Source organism: Mesoplodon mirus, assembly GCF_964341445.2.
Source record: "Mesoplodon mirus genome assembly, chromosome: 1".
NCBI classification, from domain to species: domain Eukaryota; kingdom Metazoa; phylum Chordata; class Mammalia; order Artiodactyla; family Ziphiidae; genus Mesoplodon; species Mesoplodon mirus.
In genome coordinates, this window is record NC_138976.1 from 17,707,460 (window position 1) to 17,732,344 (window position 24,885).

The 24,885-nt window shown below is 44.5% G+C and overlaps 1 protein-coding gene across 3 annotated transcripts in view; it reads left to right on the forward strand.

Moving 5' to 3' along the window:
• The window catches only part of ASTN2 (astrotactin 2), a gene marked incomplete at its 5' end in the record, with an annotated part of 924,983 nt that overhangs the window by 718,865 nt on the left and 181,233 nt on the right, over positions 1–24,885 (forward strand). For all 3 annotated transcript variants that reach the window (XM_082619566.1, XM_082619564.1, XM_082619565.1), the window contains one exon: positions 10,246–10,511. In XM_082619566.1, coding sequence (XP_082475692.1) covers positions 10,246–10,511 — 266 coding nt within the window. The remainder of the gene's footprint in view (positions 1–10,245; positions 10,512–24,885) is intronic.

A 24,885-nucleotide genomic window follows, 5' to 3' on the forward strand; every position in this document is an offset into this window, starting at 1 on the left:
AAGACTTAGAAGTGTGACAGCAAAACCCCTAAGAAAGTGGTCAGAGGGAGGCAGTTTCTTTTCTGATGGCACCAAAGCCTCCAACTGAGCCACCCCAAGTTCATACCCTCCCTGACGTTTGAACCTGGCAACCTCTCACCAGCCCCAGGTGGCCTGATTTGTCTTGTTGGCCTGCTTTGCTGCCTTAAGGTCCCGTCTAAGCAGGATCTGGGAGTCTTCATCTCAAGCAGGCCATTAGCATCTCAGAGGCCTCTCACTCCCTAAATCCTGTCTAGGAATGATTCCTTCTGGGCATTTCTTCCTTGATCCCTAGTCTAAGAAACTACTGGAAGGAGGGGGAAGGAACTGAGGAGGAACTCATTTTGGAATCCTTCCTCAAGGGGATAAGTTTTGAGTACAGTTTTTAAGAAAGAGGAGGAATGGGATCCCAGGGAAGAGAAAGCAGGCTTCTTTTTAATGATGCTTCTGCGCTTCATCAGACAGAAAAGAGGCTTTGAAGTCAAAGCCCGAATGCCTAATGGCCTTTGGCTGCAGTGTGTCACCTCTCAGAACCTCTGTTTCCTTGGTTGTAAAATACGGTTATAAAAATTGTAATATTCCTAGTCCAAAGCACTGTTGTGAGGATTCAGTGAGATTTACAGTGTCTTGTGTTTGGCAAAGAATAGAAGCTCAGGAAATGTGAATTTCCTTTCTACCCTCTCCCCTTGTCAAGCACTTGTCCCACCACCTCTTAAAAATGAACGAGGTTGTTATAATAATACTAGTAATAGTAAGAACGGAAATCTCTGGAGAGGCACAGGCGTACATGATCTAAATTCTTACAGTAACTTTTATTATTGGTGATAATAGCCTCATTTTATGCATAAACAAGCAGAGGTTCCAAGAGAGGAAGTAGCGTGTCCGTGGTCACACCCAGGGCCTTAGCTAGCCCATAAGTCACATTCTGCATGAATTAGGAAATGGTGCTCCTCTGCTTGGATTCAACCCCGTGGGTACAGACATGGCCAGTGGAGCTGAGACAGGATTCAGCCCCTCACTCACCCCCTTGCCTTGTCACTGTCGTGCAGTACACAGCTCGCATAACTGTACACAGAAGCTCTGGTCAAATGCATAGTTTTAATCAAACTGAAATTCAAACCCAGATCTGACCGACATTCGGACCACATCCTTTCCAACACTACCTGGCAGTTCATCTCTTCCTGTTTCCTTTAAGGTCCTGCTCCATTGTTTATGTCTTCTCTCTGCCTTATCTCCGTCTCTCCCCTTTCCTTCTCTTATGGCTTTTCCTTCCTAGCTGATACACTCCATCAAATCTCTGCACTTAAGTACCGGTAGGACTGAAACAAATCATTATTCATAATATCACCCCCACCCCATACCTAGCTCCAAAGCTGGCGCTGGTAGGCCTTCTAAGTAATGCTTGTTCAGAACCCCTGTAGTCATTACGCTAGGCTTCCTTGTATCATAGCTAAGCCTTTACTCTCCTTGTTGCCCTCGGTGCCTAGCAAGTTGCTTTGCCCACAGTAATCACGCTTTGGCATGAAAGAACTTAAGATTTTTCCCAAGAGCAATTGTCTTAAACAGACACTAGAGGGCAGCAGAAGATCACACATGGCCTTTCGTTCACCTTCCGGTTACTGGCCACAGCCCACCTTGTCTCAAGAGGCAGGAGTCAATGATACACTGCAATGCTGACTGCTCCCTGAACAGCAAGAGCGATGTAAGTCAGGGGGAGGCGGGGGCTGAGCATGCCTTAGTCTGTGGGAAGAACCACTTTTGGGCCCACTGAACTGCACTGGGATTCTTCACTCCGCCCCTTACTTTAGGGCAAATAATACAGCAGGACCACATGGCTATTTTTGTGCTTTTAAAAAATATTTAAATAATTCTAATTAGCAAACAAAAGACATCAGCCACTACTGGGCTGCTGGGCATTAACCAGGGGTCCCTCTCCCTGCCCCACAGAGAATATGACCTTCCTCAGAGATTGACTGGCTGACCCTTGAAACAAGTATCCTCTCGCAGGTTATACTCTGTCACTCTGAGCCTCAGTTCCCTCCTCTGTAAATGGAGACAACAATTTCTACTTCGTAGGATGATAGCAAGGTCTATATGAGATGATAGATGCTGCGTCTTTCCTTTGATGCTCAGAGCAGTTCAATGGGGAATTAGTGTCCTCATTTTACAAATGGGAAAGCTAAGATTAGAGAGGTGAGGTGACTTACCCAGAATTCAGAATCAGGTAGTCTGACTAAATAGCTTTGGACTTAAGCTTTCAATTCTACCCTTGTCTACTATGTTCCACCAGGTAGGAAGCGGACAGTTTAAGGAGATTCCTGACAGTGTGGTTAAAGCGCCAGCAGGTTAAAAGGGAAGCTTTACAGATTCAGACATGCACAAGAGTGAATAATGCTGAGCTGAAGGCCAAGCACTGGAACAAACGACCTCTGATGATGCTTCTGACACCCTAGAATTTATAAATTCTTCATTGAGTTCTGTTTCTCATTTATCCTTGAAATAATCCAAGATTTAGGTACTAGCATTGTTGACATTTTACAGATGAGAAAATGGAGCCTCAGGGAGGTTAAATGACTTGTCCAAGGTCATCCAGCTGGAAATGGAAAAGCTGGGATTTAAACCCAAGCAAGTCACTGTCCTATAGCTTCCCTTCTGCAGTTTGGCATATTACTTGTGTATTTAGGGAAGAAGCTGCAAATCAGGTTAGAACAGGAGATCAGTCGTCCTAGGATTTGGCAGTTTTGTAGACCTGTCCTCTTTTTAGAGTCTGCACTGTTGCTTCCCCTTCCATTCCTCAAACATGCACACAACACACACACACGCACACACTCGGACATACACACCTTAATCAGAAAGCACTCAGGAACGCCCCACAGTTCCTGAGGGTGGGAGTTCACCTGCCTGAACTGTAGTTTGTTGGTTAATCTCAGCATGACCCTAAGTAGGGGCAGGCTTGAGTCCTGCAGATAGGGTGTCCAAGAAGCACAAAGTGCGTAGCTCTGGGTCTGGGTCTTATGATTAGAATGAGGATTGCAGTTTTTAGATGGCAAGCCAGTCTAGGTTCAACATAGCTGTCCCATAATGGAACTGGAGGCCTAAAAAGGTAATGAGTTCTGTGTCATTAGAAGCATCCAAAAAGCAGTCGGAGGATCATTTGGTGGTGAATGAAACATTAGATGGAATTTCTGACCAGCTGACCTTTAAAGTGCCTTTTACCCATGAGATCCCTTAGCCCATGGAAAGGGGTGGGGAAGCCTAAGGTTGTTGTCTGGGGGGTGGCAGGAACGGGGAAGGCCCAAGTGTTTACAACAGGGATGACTTGTGCAGGAGTACGAATTAGTGCTGAAAATGTTTCGGCGAGAAATATGGACAATGAAAGGAGCAGTAGGACCAGGTGCAAAAAGCTAGACTAGTTATAAGCTCTGTGGTCTTGGGCAAATTGCTTTACCTCTCTGAGTTGTCATTTGTACATTAATAAAGTAAGGTTAAGACTGTCTGCCTTTGGGGCTATGGTGATAAGATTCAGATAGTGGATTTGAAGTCTGATAAGGGTTACAGGAATAGAGGGGATTAAAGGAAAAAAAAGAATCAGAGTACACATTCATCTGTTTATTTATTCAGATAGTCACCTGCAGACTGTCTGCATGACATCAGACATTGAACTCTGTGCTGGGGAGGCAAGCGGTCATTGAAAATGGTCATAGTTCTTGCTCTTATGGAGCTCACAGTTGAGTTGGGGAGGCAGATATTAATTTGACAACTAAAATTTAAAATGTGATAAGCACTATAAATGATGATGATGTAAACGGTTCAGTCGATAGTACAAATTGAGAATGATCCAAATATAGTGTATGAATATATGCATGTTCGAAAGTACATGTCATAGTTGGTTCCCACACTCCTTTTAACATATTCACTGGATAACCTTCCTCTGCTAAGCCACATCTAATCTATTATAACTTTTGTGGAACAGACAGTGCTACAGACATTTTAAATTGATAACACAGTTTCACATCAGGAATTAGGATGTCTAGTCCAAGATTTTAATCAAATCTCTAAGTCTGACAAGTCAGATCTCCTCTCCCTCCCCAGTGGGGATGTTAGGAGGTGGGGCCAGGTTGGCCTCCGTTCTCTTTCTCTCCCTTGCTCTTCTTCTTCCTCTCCCTCTACAGTCAAAGCAGGAGAGAGGAACGGTAAGGATTCAGAAGGTCATACTTGATACCCTTGTATCTGGCTCTGTGTTCTCGGGTCCTGGCAGGTGTTTAAAACCGACCCTCTCTCTTGGCGGGGTTGGGGGGCGTTCTGTGGTTTTTCAGTGGTCCTTGTGGCCAGGGCCTTCTCCCAAGACCTGAGACGATGTAGCATCTCTGTGGCTGGCTACTGCTGATCTCCCTCCACCCTCTGTTTCTCTGGCTGCTCACCTTGTGGAGACTCTCACCGTGGGGACCCCTCAACCTCTGTTATAACTCCTCCTGGGTAAGACTCAAAACAGATCCAGCCCGGCTCTTTCTCTTATGTGACCCACATCTGGTCCGGGGGAAATACTCAAGCATTTTTCCCACTGGCAACCTCTGGGATTTGGGGCTAATCCCTATGCTGCCTCTTCCTCCCTGCTGCCATAGGCCAGTAGAACTTCTGCAGGTGGGCTATGACCCGAGTCCACTATCTTCCCCATTGCCGAGAAAACGTAGCAGTTTCTCCAAGAGGCACTCTTTTGAGGCTCCTTTTCACAAAACTTGGGATTAGAAGGTAATGTGCTCTACATGACCCACCTGGGGTGCTGGGGACTCTAAACATTAGGTAATAGCTGTCTCCAAAGCAAATCTCTCCTATATCCTTCCCGTCTACTCTCTGACCTCATTTTATTTCCTTGTTCTGGCTGAGGTTTCTAGAGTTATGAAACTAGCCAGGATTCGTCTCCTTTGTAAAGTCTTCGTATAGGGGCCTGGCTCTGGAATTTCAATTCTATTCTGTCTTGGTGTCTCAATAGAAATTTCCGTTCTAACATCTTGTTACAACAGCACAGCAATAATTAAAACAAGCACAACAACACCGATAACAACTAGTATGGATTGAGTGCTAAACCTTTGCTAGGCACCTTATTTAATCCCTACAAGTAGTCTTTCAGGAGGGTACTATTAGCTATAAAGGGCATGCTGACGATGCTGGAGTTTGACTCTCAGGCTGAGAAGTTCAGGTTGCATAGCGCAGAAGTCCAGTCCTTGCCGATGGCATTTCAGCTGGCTACTTTCCCTTTGTTAAGGATATTTCTGTGGGTCCTTGAGTCAGGCTTCAGAGCAATTGCTTTCCTCCAAGAGGAGACAGTAACTCCGCCTAAGAAATGATCCCATTTCGGCAATTCCTGGGAGGCCATTGCTGTAATAAAGGCCATTCTTTATGATATAAAAGTCTCACCCTCTTCCCCCCGCCCCCCCATCCTTAGCGTTTCTAATTTGAGCCCCTCTGGTCCCTGTGGAGTCTTTAAATGCTTCAAGTGCAAGCCTATTGCCAAAGCAAGCCTGTCTGACTCGGGCCGCAGCGCCCTGCACTGTTGCCGAATATTGAACAAACATTCACGCGGCTTTGGCTCTCCCAGAAGCCCTTAGTCTGATGCCTTTGTTTTGTTTTCTGGATGAGGGCAAGCGGTGCCATCACCTCCTGCCGAAAAGCCCTGGCTGCCCTCCCAACAAGGAGTTGTCACTTCAACTGAGGCTTTTTTTTTTTTCTTTCTGGTGGCAACAAAATAATACCCAGCAGGAATTTGGGAGGAGAAAAAAGAGAGTTCAGTTGGCAGGTTCTCAAATGAATGGGTTGTAGTGTCATTGGAACTGAATTGGGCTTGAAACCAGACATGATCCTATTTTGGAAGCATTGTTCAGAGGGATGGGAAATGTGAACAGAGGATAAGTCTCTTCAAAAATGTTCTTTATCCTTGGCCTGTTAAAGACAGCCTGTTTTAACTAAACTCTCCCATCCCCTCAATGGCAAGGGCCTATGTGAGAACCTAGAGGAGGTCAGAACAACTGGCAAATTGATCAGCTATTCATCTGTCAACCTTTCAACTGAGAGCTAATTTTACTTTGAGAAGAGCTTACCACTTGATTACAAGCCATCAATTAATTGTCAATCCTGAAATTCACAAATCTTCGCTCTTAGACTTATCAATGCTTTGATGAGATGGCACAGTGATCAGGGTATATAAATACACATGTATTCAAATATATCATTGAAAATCGTATTGAAAGCCTACTGCGTTCCAGGTAATACGTAAAGTGGATGGGAATCGGCAGAACTAACACTGTCTCTGCCCTCATGGATCTTATAGTCTGGAGACATTAACAGGTGACGCATAGAACAGGATGATGTGAGGATCTTTAGTATGAAACCCTAATAGAGATTGGAGGCGTGGGGATGGAGTTCAGGGAAGGCATTTCTGAGGACCTGGCCCCTGAACTGAGATCTGAAGGGTGCGTGGGAGTGAGGGCCAGGAGAAGGCAGGGCCAGAGGGTGGGATGGGGAAAGCATTCTCTGCAGAGAGAAGAGCACGTGCCAGGACTGAGAGAGAAAGGACAGGGTGTAGCCAAGAAACATAAAGGCCAGTGTAGCTGAAAGTAGGAGAATCGGGAGGAACAGGATGACAGATCAGACTGGAGAGGCAGACAGGTGGTCTAGTTCGCATATTACCTATTGTGCCATGGTAAGGATTTTGGTCTTCATCCTAAGAGCGGTGACGTGCCATGGAAGAGTTTTAAGCAGGAGGAGAATATAGAGTTTGCCTTTTGAAAAGATGACTTTAGCCACAGAGTGAAGTTGGATCAGAAGCAATTAGCTTTCGCAATTGTAGTATCTACAGAGGAATAATTAATGGAATGGCTAATGGTCTTCCCTGCTGTAACTCTCCTCCAGATCATAACTTAGGTATGACACAATCTTTATGAAAAGGATCGTTGTTAATGAATGCATGGGACTTAGAGGTAAATCCCTTTTTCCATTTAGGTCTCAGGTTCCTCACTTGTTAAGCCGTGGGTTTGGACCAGATGATACCCAAGTGCCCTCCTTTTGCAAAACAAGCCCTTAAATTCATCTTGAGTTCTATACTGCTATAGCATTCAGTTTTCAGCCTGGACTATGGGCTTTTAACCCCATTTTTTGAACTGATAGATTGTTTAAAAAAAAAAAAATGGATTTATTGGACAAAAGCAGACCAGCAAAGATCAATAGTTCATTTTGTCATTAAATAGATAGATCTTTAACCCAATGTCTATGAATGTCTGTTTGATCAAGGAAATTCTTACTCCCAGCACCATGTTACATATTTTTCCCGATTAAATGATGGCAAGATGCTATGAGGGATGGGGCCTCTGTGTTCTAAAAAATGAGATAACGAGTAGTTTAGTTTAAGTGATGAATTGGTTAACAGACGGCTGGGGTCATGTGCCGAAAGGATCCCTAAGTCATCATGTGACCTTGGAAAGTCATTTTCCTTCTTTGGGACACAGTTTCCTCTCATTTTAAATGGGAGGGTTTTACCAGATTAGACTCTTCAAAGGTATGCTTTTTCAGTAGTTTTCAAAAGATATTTTATGGAGAAAAGGTGCCCCACTCTATTTTTTCTCCTTGGAGGTTAATAATCCAAGTGTATTGACGGTCTATTGATTCCAAAGTTTTTCCTTCAACTAATCCATCCTACTGCCACATTCCTGTGTAACCTCTCTCTGAAACTCAGTTTCCCCATCTATAGCAAGGGCTATAGAGCAGAGGTTTCCAAACCTTTTCTGTAAAGGGTCATATGGTAAATATTTTAGGCTTTGTGGGCCATAGAGTCTTTGTTGCAACTACTCAATTCTGGCATTTTAGCCATACACAATATATAAACAAATGAGGGACTGTGTTCCAATAAAACTTTATTTACAAAAACAGGCAGAGGGCTGGATTTGACCCACAGACCATAGTTCAGTGAACTCTGGGTCACAGTGTGGGCTAACTGCTCTCTAATGGCCTCGCAGCTCTGACTTTCCCTGACCTTCTCCCCTGAAGGGTTATTCTCTCCCAAGTTGGAAGCCCCCCTTCTCCAAGATGTATCCCTCTGGCCTGCACTTCCAAAAGTCCTCATCATCATCATCTTCTTTGGACATGTCTGTATATAAGACTGTCTCTGTCTCCCCAGCTGCTGAGATGCCTTCTTCACAGCTTTGTTTTGTTTATCTTAGTAACTACCCTTCTTTAATCCCTCTGAAGGATTGGTTAGCTGGAATTTGCCTTGTCTTCTTCCCCCAGAGCCTTTGATCTTGTGCTCATAAGTATTTGCTGACAGCCAGACAGAAAAGGTGGAGCCCAGATCCCAAGCCCGAGGGCCCAGAGAGTAATGAATGAAGACTGCGTTTATTTGTATTTCTAATTGGCAAAAGCCTATTTCCAGATCAGCTGCATGTCACTGCACGCCCAGAGCAAAAGCCGGAGACAACCTTCTTTCTCCCAGGCCTCGGTGCCCAGGGCCCCTGTTTTCCACTGAAGCAGGAGCTTGCCCTGATTTCACCAGGCTTGGAAGAAACTGCCATCTGGACCAAGTTTTGTCCCTTAGTACAGGACCACCTTGTTTTGCCACTCAGCCTGTACATTGCACAACTTTGAGGACACCATTTACATCATCTGTGATGTAAATGGAACCCTCTGAGTTGTACAAATCACTTTTTCAAGCTTTGAGCCCTTTCTTCTTAGGAAATCTTACATCGAAGGCCAGTCTATAAAAGACATACAAGTGGAACAACTCTATTTGAAGCTGAGATGCAGGTTTAGAGTCCTGCCTGCTCAGTCTCCCTCTTGTCTTCTTCAAGCAGCTGCTGAGGTGGCTGTTGGGATCCCTAGAATTCCTCAGCTGAATTTTGGAGCCTCTAGACTAGATCATAAACGTTGTTCTAACCATTCACAGTTATATAATCTCTCTCTTGATGAAGTCTCAAGTATATCCCTAGCACCATTCTAGGCACTGAATACTGGGGGGACAGGAGTGGGAGACACGGCCCCTGGTCTCCCTGAACTGATTTTATGGTTGGAGGGGTCAACAGAAAATAAGGTGAGAAAATGAGCTTAACAAGATAGGGTCTTGGGCTTCCCTGGTGGTGCAGTGGTTGAGAGACTGCCTGCCAATGCAGGGGACACGGGTTCGTGCCCCGGTCCGGGAAGATCCCACATGCCGCGGAGCGGCTAGGCCTGTGAGCCATGGCCGCTGAGCCTGCGCGTCCGGAGCCTGTGCTCCGCAACGGGAGAGGCCACAACAGTGAGAGGCCCGCATACTGCAAAAAAAAAAAAAAAGATAGGGTCTTACAAGCAGAAATACTTATCAGAGAAGAAGGGCTGAGGAAAGGAGGAAAGACTTCCTGAAGAGGGTCACATTGGAATGGAGTCGCTGATACGTGGTAAAGATTTGGAGAGGCAGAGGGGAAATGTAGGGCAGGGAGAGCAAAGGCACAGAGGTGTGAAATGCCACTCTTAGGGATAAAGAGGGACAGCGCAGAATGGGGCATGCATCATTCATGCACATGACAGCACACTGAGGAAAATAAATTAGAATAAGGAGACAGATGAGCACGGAAAGAAAGGGGAAATAGTGCCTTTTCCAGACAGGTCCATCTCCTTCTGTCTCATTTACCAGTCGTAACTGTTTCAGTTGTTATTGTTAACCACACATTATAGAATTAATCACTATAGGCTCTTGGACATTCAAAGACTTTCCCAAGGCAACAGAGCTATTATCCAGCAGAAATGAGATTTAAACTGAAATTGACTCGACTCCAAAGCTTGTCTCTCACCCATTACATGGAACTGCATGAAAAATACAGGACTGGAACAAGTTTTTGAAAAAAAGGTAGAATTTATACAAATTAACAGTAAACAAAAGAATTTCTTATTGGGAAAAATATGCTTGAATATTTACATCTTACAAAGGTCCTTGAAGAATCCTCTAGTCCAACCTACTGACTTTAAATATAAAGAAAGTGAGGCCCAGAGAAAGCAAAGGGTTATTTAATATAAATGATATAACAAGACACCATTCTGGTCTCTGAGCCCTCAGGTCAGTGCTCTTTCCAAAGCATCATGAAGGAACGACTCTGTCATCTTTTTTCCCTTTCCAGTGGACGACGACCTCCTTAGCACATCGTAATGGGTTCAAGAGTCCGACCTTTTGAACAGTACTGAACAATACTGAACTTATATCTCTTTCTCCAGAGACCACGGAGTTGGGCAGCAAGAAGGAGCTCAAGTCCATGCCCTTCATCACCTACCTCTCAGGCCTGCTGACGGCCCAGATGCTGTCTGATGACCAGCTCATCTCAGGTGTGGAGATCCGCTGTGAGGAGAAAGGCCGCTGTCCCTCTACCTGCCACCTTTGCCGCCGACCGGGCAAGGAGCAACTGAGCCCCACACCAGTGCTCCTGGAAATCAACCGTGTGGTACCACTTTACACTCTCATCCAGGACAATGGCACCAAAGAGGTGAGGTCCCCTGACACAGCCACTGAGTCAAATCTAAGAACCATCCCTCCTACCTCCTGCCCTTGTGGGCCCTTTGTCCATCGGGATTGTCATCAGCAGCAGCAGCAGCATGGTGAGGGCTAGCATTTATTGATCCCTTACCATGTTGTAAGCACGTATATAACTTGGTAACACTAGCTGCTGTAACTGACAAATTCTCAAATCTCAATGGCTTAGTACAACTGAGGTTATTTCTTGTTGTGCAGAGTCCTAAATAGAAGTTTTTGATTGATGGGTGGCTTTACTCTGAGAAGTAGTTCAGGGTCCCAGCCTGTTCCATCTTGTGCTCCATTAATCTGATGCTTCCACGGCTGCTGTGGAAGAAGAAAGAACATGGAAGATTGCACATGAGAAGTTTAAACGGGCCATGCCTGAAAATGGCAAATTATCATTTCAGCTCCTATTCTGCTAAGCTAGAATTCCACCACTGGGCACACCTGTCTGCAAATGAAGACAGGGAAATGTATTCTATCTGTTTGCCTAGGAGAAGAAGGTATGGGTTTGGTGAAAACCTAGCAGCCTCTGCCTCTGTACTATACTTGGGTTATCTCATTTAATTTACCCTCCAGATCTATGATTTACTTATAAATATTGAGTTGATTCATATGGAATTTCTGACATTTGACCATTTTTTGTTTATAAAAATGGCAATTCCATATGGTTCATCCTTTTCTCATGCCCACTTTACAAGTGAGGAAATGTAAGATGTTGAGTGATTTGCTCCATGTTGGTCTGCTCCAGAGCCTACATGCTTAATCATGAAATTATATCTCCTCTTTTTTCCTCTTTCTTTCTCTCTGACTTTCAATTATAGCATGTCAGGGCTTGAGAGGACTGTATGAATGATTTAGTTCACTGATTTGCACACTTGGGTTCATGGAACATTTTTTCTAAATGTAGTGTTCAGGACCCCCAATCCATAAAACCAGGAATAGTGATGCCACTCCTTCTGTAAGGAAGAAGGCAGATAAAGCATCTCTACTTGGTCCCCACTCTTCCCTCTGCAACAACTTCTGGATAGCCCTGGGCCTCCAAAGAAGGTAATCTGGTAGACCACTGACCAAGTCCAATAGGATGCTATGGATTATGTGCCCCTCCCAAAGCATCCTCCTGGGCTGAGTAAGTGCCAGTGCATGGTGAGTGGTCAGGTAGGGTTTCATAAAGGACAGATCAGGGATGAGAATAAGGAAGCGAGGAGAGTATCATCAGGTAGAAGACCTGAGGCAGAAAAGTGCATGGTCTCTACAAAGACCTATAGAAATTTCCCATGACTAAGACCAAGAGATGGAGAGAGAGCAGATATGAGGCCAGAAGGGACAGAAAGCACCTGATTATTTAGGATACTATAAGCTAGGTCCTGGAGTTTGGACACTATCTGGAGGGCAGTGACATGCTGAAGATACATGGTTAGCAGGAAGCTGATAGGATTAGATTTGTGTGGCAGAAAGAGCCCTCTGGAAACAACCCAAATGACCATCGATGGGAGAGCAGTTAAATAAGGTGTCGAATATGCATCAGAGGAACACTGTACTACAGCCAAGAGGAATGAACTATAGTGACAATATGAGATGGATGAACATAATGTTAAATGAAGACAAGAAATCTCAAAGATATAGTTTATATAGCATGATACCCTTCCCTCTATTTTAAGTTAAAAGAGACACACAGGGCTTCCCTGGTGGCGCAGTGGTAGAGAGTCCGCCTGCCAATGCAGGGGACACGGGTTCGTGCCCCGGTCCGGGAAGATCCCACATGCCGCGGAGCTGCTGGGCCCGTGAGCCATGGCCGCTGAGCCTGCGCGTCCGGAGCCTGTGCTCCGCAACGGGAGAGGCCACAACAGTGAGAGGCCCGCGTACCGCAAAACAAAAACAAAAAACAAAAAAACAGACACACACACACACATACACGCATATCAAATACACTGCCTTTTAAAAATAAATACAGATGCAATAGATAGTTTAATAAAGGAATCAAGGAAATGATGAACGTAGGATTTAGGATGATGGTAATCTTGAGTCAAGCGAGGCAGGGTAATGGCACGAAGGAGCATTAGTTACATGGTGGTAGTCAAGTTTCTAGCTGATGTTTGGCTGCTGGATTTGTGGGGCTTTATGAAAGCGCTAAAAGTAGCTAACCAGCTAACACTAACTGGATGAACACATAAAGCCTAACCATGCATGGTGCAGCAATGAGCTTGAATCACGAGCCATGCATCTCAAATCATCTAACTCTGTGCATCAGAGGTCCCCAGACCAACAACAGAAAAGCCAGGAGAGCCAAACGTGTATACATCTCCAAACCTCTGGTTTCAGGGTGAGAGTCAACTGTGGAAACGTAAGAGTGGCAGCAAGGAGACCCCTGAGGAGGCTGTTGAAGCTTCCAGTAAATACCAAGGGTCGTCTGACCAGTGCCGTGTCAGTGCAGACAAAAAAAGCAGCACATTGGTAGCTCTCCAGGGTTTGGTGAGAGAGGCTATGAATATCCCTATTTACGGCTCTTTCTGGGCCACACTTTCCTCATCTTTGAGGTGGTTCGATACTAGCTAAGTCACAGGACTTTTTCTTTTTTTTGTAATTTATTTTTATTTTTTATTTTTGGCTGCATTTGGTCTTTGTTGCTGTGTGCGGGCTTTCTCTAGTTGTAGCCAGTGGAGGATACTCTCTGTTGCACCGTGCAGGCTTCTCACTTTGGTGGCTTCTCTTGTTATGGAGCACGGGCTCTAGGCACATGGGCTTCAGTAGTTGTGGCTTGCAGGCTCTAGAGCACAGGCTCAGTAGCTGTGGTACACGGGCTTAGTTGCTCTGTGACATGTGGGATCTTTCTGGACCAGATCTCGAACCCATGTTCCCTGTACTGGCAGGCGGATTCTTAACCACTGGGAAGCCCCAAGTCACAGGACTTTTATGATGTGTTCTTGGCACGTGTGGTGGCAAGACGAGCGCTGGTTCCTTTCCTCTTTGCTTAGGAGTCAGGTTCCCCATGTCCAGATGCTACGCCAGCTTCCCTCAGCATCGTCAGTTCTGGAAATGGGTCTTCCTGAGGCTGATTCACGTTCTCTCAGAGAAGCCCAGGAGCGTGAAAGCGGTCACTAGATGTCACTGTTCTCCTTATGTGGCGTCTGCTGCTTTTGAAGCATGAGTCCTTCCTTCGTTAATTCAGTGTTTTTGAGCACCTACTATTTGCCATGTATGGTGTCACGGCCCAAGAAGTGAAGAGTGGGACAAACGGACACAAATGGGCATGGTCTTTATCTTCACGGAGTTTACAGACTTGTGGAGAAGACAGATATTATTGGAACACTCCCACCAAAAAAGTGAGAACAAACTGTGCTGAGTACCCAGAGAAGTCCAGGCCTTTGGGTTAAAGTTGGTTGACCGAGGGCTTTGTGGGATCAAGGAAGGCTTCTTTAGGGAAATGACGTTGGAATTAGTTCTTGGGGGTCGGGTGCCTAAAGTGCAAGTGGAGGACTGGATTTGGAGGAGAGGAGGGGCCTGAGATCATTCCGGGTCGAAGGCCTAGCTCCTGCAGAGACCTGCAGGGTGTGCAAACGTGGCCCCCTTCCCTGAGGCCGGCATGGGGAGCTCCATGGACAATGCCGAGGAGAGGCGGCGGCCAGGCTGACAGAGCTCTGAAGGCTCTGGTGATGAGGAGTTTGGCCCCTGATAGCAGGGAGCATAGAGGCATTAGAGCAGACAGGTAGGTGCTGTCTTCCCAGCTCCAAGCTCCTCTCCTCTAAGTTATACCTGCAAAGGAACCTTAGAGCTGCTTGATTAGTTCCTTCTCTCCCTCCCCAACCCCCTAAGACAGGCCTGTTTAGGGTTCCACAGCAGCCTAGGGGCTGCTGTGCATTAGGCCTTTTCAAAGGAGCCAGGCTGTGGTAGGAGTGGGCAAGACAGGCCCAGTGCAGGTCTGGAAACGATCCTGGAGGAGGGGAGCGTGGCCCCCGAGAGAGGCTGGTGTGATGAGAAAGCAGCCCCTTTCACCTTGGCCATCATTTGTTCCCGTGCCTCTTCCCCAAACCCCCATCACTCCTCCCAAGGCTTCTCCATCTCTCTGCGTTTCTTTGCCATCAGAGGCAGGGGCCACATGGGTCAAACATAAAAGGGCCTTGGCCTGGACTCTGACACTGAGTCATAGCGAGGCTGGGGCAAGTCCTTTTTCCTCCCTGGGCCTCTCTTTTCCTACCTGGAAAAGCAGAGAGGTTGGGTGAGTTTCTTTCTGAGTTTCCTACGAGAGACTTTGTCAAAGTGGAATCAGCTAGTGCAAGATCTGTGCTCCACTCAGGTTGAGTTGGGATCCTGCCTCAATCCCCTACTCCTGTGGAGTGTTGCTGAATGACCTCTCTAAACCTCAGTTTTTATGTCTATAAAATGGACTCTTGTGATCCCTACTTCATGGGGATCAGATGATAATGAATGTATAGTATCTGGCATGTAGCATGTAATGGGCTTATGTTTCCTATGATGATGATAAAAAGAATGTTTGTCTAAACTGATTCCTTCCTTTTTCTGTGCTTCCTTTGGTATCTCCTCTTCTAGGTAGCACTCGATAACTTTGCAGATGCCCAAAGTGCTAGGGACGTGACGTTCAGAGTAGGGTCTGCATTTTGTATGCAAGAGATTAACCTAAAAGGGCAGATCACAAATGGAAGGATTTCAGGAGCATTTTTCTCACTTTATAAATATTACTGGAACTTGTACTTTATAGGAAAGGATACCATAGGTGGTATTACACATGAGCCAAAGGATTTCCTTCTGTAGACCTTCCAAAGCAGAATGGAACCATTCTTCTGTGTGAGAACACCTGTCTCCTTGAGTTATTTGAGATGCTAAGTCAACTGCTGAGTCCCATTATATGGCATGGTCAGGAAGTATCAGAGAGGGCGTGTGACTTGCCTGAGGTCTGTGGGGCTGTTCAGGCCTCTGATTCTGGGCAAGGGCCAGGGTGTGCTCTTCATAGCCTTGGGGACCATTGGACACTAGCTCCTTTGGTGGTTGGGATATCCTTGGGTCCATCTCCTTGAATGCATGCAAAAGGATGATGCCTTCTGCCTCAGCTGGAAAGGAGCCTTTCATTACACTTTGTGCTGTGGTTCTGAATAAGCAAAGCAGGAGAAAAGTCTTAATGATGGATAATTTGATTAATGCATCAATCTTTTCCCTCCACCTGTTAAGTGACCCTTACACAGCCCAAAGCCACAGAGCTTAGCTAAGCACAACTAGTGTGTGGCTATTAACTTAGCCTTCGGGTGAATAAGAAGAAGCTCCAAATGCAGGAGAAACCATTGTGTCACGGTGAAGAGCCAGATTGAGCTGGATTTGAGTCCCATCTCTCCCGTTGATCGTCTGGGTGACCTTTCATTTGACTCATTTATAAAGTAGACATTACAGTATCTACCCCTATCCATTTTGGGGTTGGTAGTTTTCTTTGGAAGAGCTGGGACACCTGGAATCTGTACAAGGTTCTGTCCTTGATTGTTAAATGGCATTGGGCATGGATACTTCTACTGTCTTGGTCTGTTTCCTTATCTGTATGACAAAAAGTATGGGCTAACTTTATCCCACAGTCCCTTTTGACAGATCTAGGGTCAGATTTAGGTTCTGCCCTGAAAATAAGGGAAATATTTTGATGTTGGATGAGGCACCTTGTGACCTGCAATTTATTTTCCATCCAAAGGTATTACCAATTTTACTCCTTAAGTTAATATTGGGAAGAGAAAGATTCACATATCTTGTACTCCATCCCAATGACACAGCACTTATGAGTAGAGATGGGTATTAAAATCATACCCTCTGTATTTTACAAATAGTAAAACTGAGACCTGGAGACAGGAATGACTTGCTTTAGGGCACACAGCCAAGTCTGAATTTGAAGTAGTCAGCCATGGCTTCTGACCTTGGCGATGTCTTTTGTCTCTCTCAGACTCAGTATCCTCATCTGCGAAATGGTGGTAACTTTCCCCATAGGGCTCTCATGTAGAAAAATTAAGAGACTGTTTGCTGGTGTTTTGAAGACTATAAAGTACTCTGTAGATCTGGATGCCTTTTTTTTTTTTTTTTCCTATTGCTCGAGTCCCCTGAATTCCAATAATGTGATATATATTTTTTTCTTTCCATGCTTCCCTAGGAAGAACCATGTGTAATTTTGGTCTTGTTGTGGTTTTCTAATATTCTAGCAGATCCTTTCCCTCTGCCAGAAAGATTTGCTTGCTCAATTTACACTTCTTGGCTCAAACTGAGAAGAGAATTCCAAATGACTGCTCTCTGAAAAGAAATTAACAGCCAAGATCATCCCCCCGCCCCATTATTGCCACCACAGCCATGCCTACCACTGTGACCACTACCCTTATCATAACCACCATCACCACCGCTGCAGCAGCATCTCCACCACAACCTCTCCTTGGGTTCGTGTAGATGCTGTGTGAGGAAAGATAATACAGAGGGAGACACGGCACAGACTGTACCTTCAAGGACCTCGCAGTCTAGGGGATGAGGCAGAAGAGCCCCATAAGTAACTAATTGCTTACACATGCTACATTAATTCATGACTTATTTTCAAACAATACAATAGACATTCCAACAGTGTTAGAAAAGAGGGAGAAAGAAACTCTGGTCGGGGGGAGGTAAATCTGGAAAAGGTTCTTGCAGCAGGGAAGGTGGATGTGTACAGATGGTGGATATAGCTTGAGACTACTCTGTTGATGATGAAGATAATCCTAGGTACCAGATGTACATTATATGCCAAAAACTGCCAAGGGCTTTCTGTGCTTTATCTCATTCAATCATCCAAGAACTTCTGAGGGGAATATTATTATCATCCCTATTTAATAGATGAGGAGACTGAGGTTCAGAGAAGCTTGAACCCAAGTCTGTGAGATTCTGAAGCTAACCTAGGCCTGAGTTGGAAAACTCTGGCCCACAGGTGACATCCAGCCTGTCATCTGTTTTTATAAAGAAAGTTTGTGAAACACCGCCACACTCATGTGTCTACACATCTCTATGTCTGCTTTCCTGCCATGATGGCTCAGTTGAGCAGTTGCCCCAGAAGACAGTAGGACACGCAAAGCCAAAAATATTTACTGTAGTCCTCTGAAAAAAAAAATTGACAAACCTTGGTCTAGACTAAGGTATATTGGAAAAGAAGAGGAAAGAAAGTTATGTCAAATGCTGTGTGACAGACATTTAGAATAGAAGGAAAAAACCCAACAAGCATTGATTGCCAACTCTATGCCTGGCATTTTTAAAGTGCCTTAGGTGTATTCGTATGTGTTCTCTCACTCTATCCCCGGCACATGTGCATTATGATGCCCATTTCACAAATTAAAAAAAAAAATCTGAGGCCTTAGGTAAATAATTCATCTAACATCACACAGCTAGTGACTCTGACCCAGGAAGTCTGTGTCCAAAATGTATGTTTAGTCAATCATTCTTACTACAGGTGTGGAAAATTTGGGAGAGATAAAACGAGAAGTGATGTGCAGAAAACTGGGTTGCAGAAGCTTTGAACGTTGTGCTGAGGGACTGGGGTACCATGTGAACTATAGGGAACTCTTGAAGATTGGGGGTCAAGGGAAAGCCATAACCAGATGTGCATTTTTGGATAATAACTACATCATCAACAGTGGAAGGGTGAATTGTAGGGACCAGGGCTGGTTTCATGTCAAGGGTTATTAATTTCAGGTCCGCAGATCATTGATTTTGAAGGGTTGTTGGATCTCCATCGCCAGAAAGTTTATGCAGAATTATATATTATTGCATTTTTCTTCTGGGGGAAAAGATACATGGCATCAGCAAATTTTCTAAATGTTTTTGACCCAAACGTTGTAGAACGCTAAGAGAAGAGGACCAGTTAGTTGGGGTGTCCACTGCAGAAGTCCATATATGGGATGTCTGGGAGGGTGGGGACTCCATTCAAATAATTTTAACAAATATTTATTAAGGGTCTCCCATGGGCTAGGCACTGTTCTGGGCTTTCGGAATACATCAGGGAGAAAAACAGGGATATATTTCAACCATCTGGAGACTTAATTTCTACTGGAGTGTATGTGGGAGATATAAAGTAAACAATAAGAATAGTGAAAAGTATAGTATATTAAAAGGCAAAGGGGAGGGGAAGTAAAGCAGAATAAGATGTCAGGAGTGTGTAGTGGAGTGTGGAGACTTGGATCTCAGAATGTCACAAAGTCAGTCGGGGTCACTTAGGTTGAGAATGGGGGAAGTGTTATTTAAAAAATGCAGATTCCTGGCTTCCTCCTACTGATTTTGTTTCTCTAGAGGAGTGAGGCTGAGATTTTTATTTTCACAGGCTTCCCAGGTGATTCTGATGCACACTGAGCTTGAGAACCACTACTCAAAACCATGGTTCATATGTCTTTCTCATTCTGATATTCCTTCAGGGAATTCCTTGCTTAGGGATTAAGAAAGTCAAGTACTTATAATCTGGAGTAAATCTCTGCTATTGTGGGCCACTTCCTCTCCATCGGTGCATTATGAGAAGGAGGTGAACTGGCCAGGAACCAGGCTGTCAGGCAGTTCTTGGCAAGAGGGAAGATCAAAGAAAAGGGGGGGATATAATCCACATATTACTCAACACGCTCATGGTCAATTACAAAAGAGGAACTTAATGCTTGGCTTGTCTGCTTGCAAAACTGGAAAACATAGCTATTTCATGAGACCAGAAAACTACCAGATTCAGTAAGATATGCAAGACAAACAGACTTAGCAAATGCAAGCATTTTTGCGTGTCAGAGTGTAGAGCTTTTTTTTTCCCCCATGGGACATTGAATTCAGTTAGCAAATGTAATAAAAAAGAGAATCACAGAATGTCTTTTCCTGGTACTTTTAAGAACAACCACTTACTGAGCACTTCAATTGTGCCAGGAGCTCAGCTCAAACACTTTATGTACTTAGTTCACTGAACTCTCTGATCAACCCCACACGATGGGCGCTATTATTATCTTTCTTTTCCCCTTGGGAAAAATTGAGGCACAGAGAAGTTAGATCACTTGTCCCAAGATCCTATAAATAAGAACTGGTGGAGCCAGGGTGTGATCTGAGCAGTTCTGTTTTTTCTCATTTTGCTGTAGTCTCTCTCTTAGCTACTTTCCTTCAACTTTTTAATCAAGTGTAAAAAAAATGCAAGTCTAATGTCTACTGAAGACACTATCATTGCCTAATATTACCTTCTCCTGCCACTGTGTCTTCATTTCTTTCACTCAGTGGCCGAAAGATTTGAAAGAATAGACTACCTCTGCTGTCTACACTGATTCACCCCCATTCATTCCAGGGCTGGCTCCCTCCACCCAGTGGAAATACAGTAGCTTCTCCTCATTTGTGACCCATGCAGACACCACCTTTGCCATCAATGACTTTGCCTTTCTTTTGATAGGCACCTTTTGATTTCCATCTCAGTTCTTGGAGTCTGGAAACCAGCGAGACGTCCTTGATAACTCTTTGTCCTTCCTCCTGCGCTCACTCCCCACCCCACCCCACCCCGCAAACTATAGCTCATTTACAAACCTTGTAGAATTTTCTTCTTAGGCATTTCTCAAATATGTCCACTTTTACCCATTTTGGTCCAAGTCTTGGCTGAATTGTTGCAGGAGCTTCCTAACCGGCTAACAATGACCCTCACCTGCTCTAATTCATTTTCTTCCTGGTAACCAGAGTGATATTTTCAAAGTTAAAACTTGCTCACATCACTTTTCCAATGAAAACCCTTAACTGGCCTCCAGCTGCTCTCAGGATCCAGACCCAGGTGCTTACCGTGGCCTACAAGGGGCTGCCCTTCTAACTTCTTAAAACTCCTAATCTTCCACTTTCTGGAACTGTGCTTTGTGATGCCAAAGAGCCTTGGTACATGCTGTTCCCTCTACTTGGAATGTGTTTTACCCTCCCCCTCCTTTCTTCTTTCCACTGACTTGACTGTTATTCATCCACCAGATTGCTGAGGCTTCTAGATTTGATAAGATCCCCCTGTTTGTTTATTTGTTTACTTTCTTGAGGCTTTTAATCTCTCTTTCATAGCAGTTATCATAATTTCTAATTATACTTTTATGTATGTTTTCTAATTGTTTGATTAATGTCTGTATCTCCTCCTCCTCCTCCACATTTTATTATTTTGTCTTATCATGACAACATTGCTAATGCAGAGGGAAGAGCAGATAAACTCAGGAATGAAGGCGTCGAGTCCAACCCTGGTCTACTTCTTGATTCCTTCCTGCCCCACCTCACAAATGTTACAGAGCCTGTGTTTGAACATTCCCAGTAACAGCTTGCTCAGTGACCCCTAAGCATCCTGTTTCCCTCACTTCTGGAATATCCATTCTGATATTGAGTCCAAATATTTTCCTGTACATTAAGAGGTAAACTCCATGAGACCAGGGTCTGGACAAACTTTTGTTCGGCATTGCACCAATAGCTTCTACTAGAGTGTCTGACTCATAGTAGAAGTTCAATAAATATATTTTTCATGAGAATAAGTAAATGAACGTGTGAAAAATGAATGACCACCTTGCATCAGCATGCTTGCGTGGTGCTTTCACATACACTAACTCCCTTAATTCTTTCAGTAGTCCTATGAAAGTAGCAGTGTTTATTTTCACTTTACAGATTAGGAAACTGAGGCTCACAAAGAGTGGGTACCACCCTCTGAAGCCCCACAGGGCTACCAAATGTCAGAGCTGGGGCTGGAGTCCCTTTTCCAGCTGTCCCACAAGCACTCATCTGTCATACAACCATCATTTATCTGGGTGAGTGTCGTGCAAAGCAGCCAGGGTAGTGCTGGGTTTGCAGGAACAGAGCAAGCTGCAGGCCCCATCCCTGTTGGAGCTTATCCCTGTTCACAGGGGGCTCTTCTTGGGTCATTAGGCAACTTCAGTCAGCAGTGATGCTAAGGGCGTAGAGAGAATTCACCAACAATTCAACTCTCTCTGCCTATTTCTCTCTAATCTTAGGAGAAAAAAAAAAAGTCAATCCAGATGTGCCTTCCAACTCACCAGGCAGATGCGGTTGAAAGCAGCATGAGTTTGTACCATTACACAGTGGGTAAATCTGTGCAGAGCCTTCTCTGGTCAACAGAGTCATGTCATTCCTTGAATTTCTGAGCAGAAGGGTCCCAGACCATAAATTTAAGTCCCGAGAAGAGGAGAAACCCTCAAGTAATTAGCTTCTTCTTGAACTATATGTTTCTTTTCTTTTTTAGCTTCATCTCCAAATTTTCCCACTTGGGGGAGCATTGTCAAATTCCTGGACTTTCTGCTACCTAACTCCAAACCAATTTAGTTTAGAAAAGTATAGCGTGTACAAAGCTAAAGTGACTAGTATAATGAACCTCCATGTACGTGTCATCTTCTAGTTTCAATAATAATCAACTTACTGCAGGCCTGCATCACTGGCTCTGTCCCCTTAAACATGATATGATTTGATATGTAAATGTTAAAGTGCGTATTTCTAAAATATAAGGACGCAAAAAATATCAATATCATCGCCTTGCTTTCCAAACTAACAGTTCCTCCACACCATCAAATATCTAGTCATTGTTCACGTTTACTAGCTTGTCTTATATTTTTGGTACCCGTTTGTTTGTTCAGACTGGGATCTAAATAAGATTCAAACGTTATGATTGGCCGATAATTAAGTCTCCTTTCATCGATAGGTTTCTTCCTCCAACTCTTTTTATTCCTTGTGATATTTTATCAAGAAAACTGGGTATAGGGGCTTCCCTGGTGGCGCAGTGGTTGAGAGTCCGCCTGCCGATGCAGGGGACACGGGTTCGTGCTCCGGTCCGGGAAGGTCCCACATGCCGTGGAGCGGCTGGGCCCGTGAGCCGTGGCCGCTGAGCCTGCACGTCCGGAGCCTGTGCTCCGCAGTGGGAGAGGCCACAACAGTGAGAGGCCTGCGTACTGCAAAAAAAAAAAAAAAAGAAAGAAAACTGGGTATAGTTCCCAGGGGATTTTGCTCATTGCAGCCCCATGGTATTATTTAGCATGTTCCTCTAGCCCTGTACTCCTTGTAAGTTGGTAGTTAGGTCTAGAGGCTCGACCAGGCTTGATGTTTTTGTCAGTCCACCACAGCCAGTATTGATAGACTTGTAGACCAAAGTGATCTAAAAGAACAGTTTTGTCTTTGATGCCAGTCAAATCTGTCATCAAGTCCTGGCTGTTCCCTTTCTCCTGTGTGACTTTTGGCAAGGGATTCTGAGCCTTAGTTCCCTCAGATGTGTTGTGGGGTTAATAATAATAATACCTAATTTCTGAGGTTATTGTATTAAATGAGATGGGCATCTAACATGCTTAGCCTTGTGCCTGGTGCATAGCAAGTGCTGAGTATAGACAAGCTCTTGTCTTGCTTCTCCTCCCTCCCCGTTCTTCCCCTTGTCCCTCCTCCTCCATCTCTCCCACGTTTCATTATTATATTTTATGATCAAAACAGTGTGTGTGAGAAAGAAAGAGAAGACAGACTCAGAATGGAAGAGATTCTCCAGGCATCTAGTCCAGCCCTAGTCTGTTGCTTGATTCTTTTCACTCATACCCTGCAGGAGCCTGTGTTGGATACTCCCAGGAACAGCTTGCTCAGTGATCCCTAAGCAGCCTGTTCTCTCACTACTAGAATATCTTTCTTTATATTGAGTCAAATTATTTTCCTGTACATGCCCTGTCTTGGTTGTTTCCAGTTCCATCCATCAACACTGTACTGAGATGAACTTCCCTATTGACTTACCAGACAGAACATATGTTTTGGAATCAGAGATGAGGATTCGAATACCAGCTTTGCTACAAAATTTCTTTGTGCCTTTGGTCACAGTACTTAATTTTTTAAGCTTCTTTTTTTCTTTTCTTCCGGTAATCATCCCCGGTTCCTGTAATTGTTTTTCATCACGAGTCTGTTTCTTATCTCAGACTCGGTCTTATCCCAGCCATTCTGAGTATTAGCCTCTGAAAGAACTCAGTATGCCTATGTCCTTCTTTTTTTTTTTTTTTTTTTGTGGTATGCGGGCCTCTCACTGTTGTGGCCTCTCCCGTTGTGGAGCACAGGCTCCGGACGTTCAGGCTCAGCGGCCATGGCTCACGGGCCCAGCTGCTCTGCGGCATGTGGGATCTTCCCGGACCGGGGCACGAACCCGTGTCCCCTGCATCGGCAGGCAGACTCTCAACCACCGCGCCACCAGGGAAGCCCTGCCTATGTCCTTCTCGATGTACACTTTATGAAGAAAGAAGTTAGAATACACAGAGACTGCTTTACTTGCCTGCAGAATTAAGGGTAAAATCCAAGTTTCTTGCTTCCAGACTTTTGGATCTGCCCTGGGTCACAATAGCTTCTATCTTTACTGTCAGGCTCATAGTATTCAAAACATAATTTTTGGCTCGCTAAAGGAAACGGGAGCTCAGAGGGAAAATCTTGTATTGGTGTCACAAGCCAGTAGTTATGGAACCAGAATTTAAACCCTTGTCTGTGTGGTCCCATAGCCTGTGGTCTCAACACATAAGCTATAGAGACTACCTCATCATTGGTCCTTCCTCTACTCTTGGACATGGACAAGCTATTCCATCATCAAGTAGCTTTTCTTGGAATCTAGAGTCACCTCCTGTCACTATCTTTTTCCTCACCTTTCCTTGATGATAAAACATCTTGCTCCATTCCTACCTTTTGGGCACTTCTCAGCCCTTTAGAAGCTGACTTTGGTTACACCATCTGCTTGAAGTTCTTGTCTTAAAACTCAACAAGGACCTGTTTACTCAAGCCAACACCCTCTTCTCAACCCTTTTTTAGAGCATCAATCCATTCCTAAAAGAGCTTGGGCTTGGCTCCTTCGGCTTCAGTTTGCCCAACCTGAATCCTTTCCAGAAATTATTGCTTTCCTTCAAAAACTCAGAGGGAATGCCAGGAAGTGGAAGCATGGTAGCTGCTTGGGGGTGGGGGATCATACATTAGTGAGGCTCTGTCCGTCCCTCCATGGTGCTTCTCCCATAGCTGTTTCTTGAATGTGCGGATCCCATTTTGAATGGAACGGGAGAAAATGGGAATTTAGATATATGTCTAAGGTAGGTATATTGGTATAGCTCTATACTTATATATATATATATAGATAGATAGATAGATAGATAGCTTTATTTACTAATTTTTTTTCTTTTCAGGGAGTTACATTAGTTACATTCAAAGTAAACAGACTTCTTAGTGAGATTTTGAAATTTTAGGTGCTTTAGTGAGTTGTTATTGAAAGGGCCCAAGTTTTGGAATCAGTCAGATCTAGATTTGAATTCCAAATCTGCTTACCTGTTGGATGTTACCTGCTTACCTGTAGGGAACAGGTGACTTAGCCTACCTAAACTTCATTT